Source organism: Rhopalosiphum maidis, chromosome 2 (genome assembly GCF_003676215.2).
Source record: "Rhopalosiphum maidis isolate BTI-1 chromosome 2, ASM367621v3, whole genome shotgun sequence".
In the NCBI taxonomy this organism is placed as follows: domain Eukaryota; kingdom Metazoa; phylum Arthropoda; class Insecta; order Hemiptera; family Aphididae; genus Rhopalosiphum; species Rhopalosiphum maidis.
The window spans coordinates 80,955,524-80,959,106 of NC_040878.1; the positions used below are offsets into that span (position 1 = coordinate 80,955,524).

The following is a 3,583-nucleotide window of genomic DNA, read 5'->3' on the forward strand; positions in this document are numbered from 1 at the left end:
GGTGTACCGTCATTTGGTCGCGATAATTTGGTCGCGGTCATTTTGTCGCACGACAATTGGACGCATACATTTCACCGCACGTAATTTTGACGCATACTAAATTTGATCGCGCGTTAATTCGTCGCTTATCGATGTTGGCAATAATTATTTGACTATATATAGTTGTTTAAGGTTATTAGTTAATGTAATATTAACAATTTAATATAAAATTCAATATTTATTAATTGATTTTTTTAACATTATAATTACATGTCACAACTAGAATATTAATTATTTATAAAAATTAAGTAAAGTAAAAATAAAATATAGGAAAAACGAAACTTATTATTTACAAAAATTAAAATTATGGATACCTATTAAAATTTCATTTAATGGACGATTGTCAACATTTGAATATACTTCCAAGAGTCTATTTGATAAATCCTTATACTTTTTTTTTTATTTGGGACATATCCAACAAATAATTGTTCTGATATTATTTTATTCAAACTTTCTTCTTTTTTCAAACAATCTATAAATTTCTAGATGATTGGTCTCGTACAACTTAACATTACTGAAAATCCATTGTGCCAGCACTCTATTTTGTTATTTTTTCTAGGTAGATTTTCTTTAATAAAATTAAAACAATTCCAGTTTTCAATTGGAAACAATGGAGGTTGGCGATTTCCTCTCCTGCCTAAAATACCAATCTATGTACATTCAAAATAGGTTATTAGGGGTGATAACATCTCTTCATTTTCGGCATGATAAGAGATCTCGACCACGCTGACTTTTTATAAACTGTAAAGACATATTTTATTTTTATAGCAAATTTACTCTTTAATAGATATAGTAATAGTATAGGATAGCTGTTATAAACTGTTTTGGTATACTATTCGATACAGACTAACTGATGCTAAAGAATCATATAACATTAAAAAGAAAACTATAAAGATACGATATCAAACATATATCTATACCTTAGGGTTATTAACCTTAAACAACTACATATAGCCAAAAAAATTATCGCCAACATCGATAAGCGACGAATTGACGCGCGACCAAATGTTGTATGCGGCGAAATGTCGTATGCGTCCAATTGTCGTGCGACAAAATGACCGCGACAAATTGACGCGCAACCAAATTACCGCGACGAAATGACGTATATCCAGTAAAGGTATTTATATATTTTTGAAGTTAAAAACAAAATACATACCTACCTAATGCATATTTTTATAAGTAACTATACATATAAACTTAGTAGGTAATAAATAAATGTGTAATCATGTAATAATCGATAAATTAATTTACCTATTTCTTATAGGCGATAGGCCATTGTCTATACTAGGCATAGAATATAGACTCTTTAGCACTTTTATAGTCATACTAGGTACATATTTTGATATTTTGTGCACAATGTTTTAGTCAGATAAATAAATTAATAAAAATTTGTAGTGGTACACAAATAATTTTAATTTTATTTCACTATTACGAAAAATACTATTTTCATGATTTCCACGAATATAATGATAGAGTTAATATAATATACACAAATTTGAAATTTTACTATGCTTTAAAAAAGATTTCCGGCTCGAGTCGCCCCGTGCACACGCCTATGTATACAGTATAATATATATATAAGTACATATTATATTATAGTCTTTAATTTATATTTTAACTTAAACTTTTTGTTCCATGAGTATCTTTGTTATCACTACTAATGATAATTTGAAATATTATCGTGGTATATCAATGATAACTGATAAGGTTAGGTTTATAATTCACTTAATTTCTTGCTACCTATTTATATTAATTTATTTTCTTTTAAATTTAAGTGTAATAAATATTAGTTATCTTTGCTTATTATTTATGAGTATTAACTAAATTAATATTAAGTGTTAACAGTTAGTATCGCTTTCGTGATGAAAATCACTCAGGTGCTGTACAAACAAAACATAGGTCGTCTCATTAAGTGGCAATGGCGTGTTCAGCGAAAGAAGACATTAATTGAAACAAATGCCGAAAAAGTTCTTGCATCTCGAAGTATACCTATCATAGACGCCAAACAGTTTTTACACGAACCATTGTTTGAGGCACAAAAACAAGATGTTGAAGAGATATTTAACAATATTGTTGGACCCGTGAAATTGGAACAGAAACTAAACAACACACATCCATTATGGAATGATGATCCATGTCTTGTGTATGGTGATCATAACGTTTTAGTTCATGGACTGGAACAAGCTAAAGTTTTTACTAATGCTATAGAACCTGAACCTGGCTTACCGAAGTACTTTAAAGAACTTTACGAAGCATATAGATTACCTAATCAAGATGAACACATCCAACGAATCATCATAGCATCAATTCTATATGATGCAGTCCAAGAGAAATTACCTATTAGAAAAGATCCAAAAAGACCGGCATGGAAATTTCCTAGGGACTATGGTATCCCAGACAAAAGACGTAATAATCTAATTATCAGTAGGATGTTGCAATTATGTGAATCAAGTGTTGGAAATATGAGTTCCAATAAAGTAATTGCTAAAGATGTTTTTTTTAAAGTGCCTTTGCAAAGAAATGCAAATATAAGCCTTAATTTAAGGGCTGATTTATTGTTATTATCCGACACTTCTTTAGCTGCTCACATGGATGACGTTCAAGGAGAACTTCCAGATTTATATCCATTGGATTACAAGATATCATTAGATGAAATCAACATTTATAATAAAGATGAGTTTATTTCACCTATTACAGGTAAATTTAACAACATTCATACAGCATTTATACATTATAATGAGACAGAGGTTAAGAATTTATACGAAACACCTGTGTTGCAAACACAAATAATTGGACGATCATTGATGAAATGTTATGCTTTTGCTGTTGCCAATGCCAAATCTAAATACGGTGAAGATGTTAAAGAGTTACCAGAACCTATTACATTACAATGTGTACATACAAATTCTCAATGGTTTCATTTTTCTATTTTCCAATTAAATAGTTTGGCTGGTCCTGAAGAAAATGGGATAAAAAACATTTATTGGCAAACACCATTGTTAAACTTATATAAAAATTGTTTATTTGATGAAGGTGTTCCAGTTCTAGAAGATTACAACCCAGAAGTATTCAAACACTTTTTGTCTTTTTATATGAATGGTACTGAATATGAGATCAAGTAGTTTTGTATTAGTTTTATAAATAATTTTCATACAATAAATTAACTAGTTTATTGAAAGTGTATATTTGTTTTTGTTTATTTATTATTTGTATTTGATATATAACTATTTGAACTGTTTTACTACAAAAATATAGGATAATATAACAAAAATAAGGAAATTATGTATTAATTATAATTTGTTATAATGGAATATCGATTTTGCAGGTATTATTTATTAGAAACATAATAATTTAAAATGCACAAATTTGAAATAGTTATATTAATATTCAATTGATGATACTGCTATAAATATTAAGAAAATAATTTTATTTTTATTTTAACTTTAACACTGTATCACAATTAGTTTTGAAAATTAGGTATTAGTGAGAAAAGGTGACAATATTAAATAGAAGTATAAAGAAAATAAGTTAAGAAATAGTTTAT

General features: G+C 28.0%; 1 protein-coding gene across 1 annotated transcript; it reads left to right on the forward strand.

Moving 5' to 3' along the window:
* Nucleotides 1-1,759: 1,759 nt before the first annotated feature.
* On the forward strand, nucleotides 1,760-3,222 carry LOC113553236 (39S ribosomal protein L37, mitochondrial). The gene has a single exon (XM_026956451.1). The coding sequence runs from the start codon at nucleotides 1,902-1,904 to the stop codon at nucleotides 3,159-3,161; it is 1,260 nt and encodes a 419-aa protein (XP_026812252.1). The 5' UTR covers nucleotides 1,760-1,901; the 3' UTR covers nucleotides 3,162-3,222.
* The last annotated feature ends 361 nt before the right edge of the window (nucleotides 3,223-3,583 follow it).

Coding starts and splice junctions, on each gene's coding strand:
- LOC113553236 (XM_026956451.1), top strand. CDS start 1,902: ATGAAAATCACTCAGGTGCTGTACAAACAAAACATAGGTCGTCTCATT.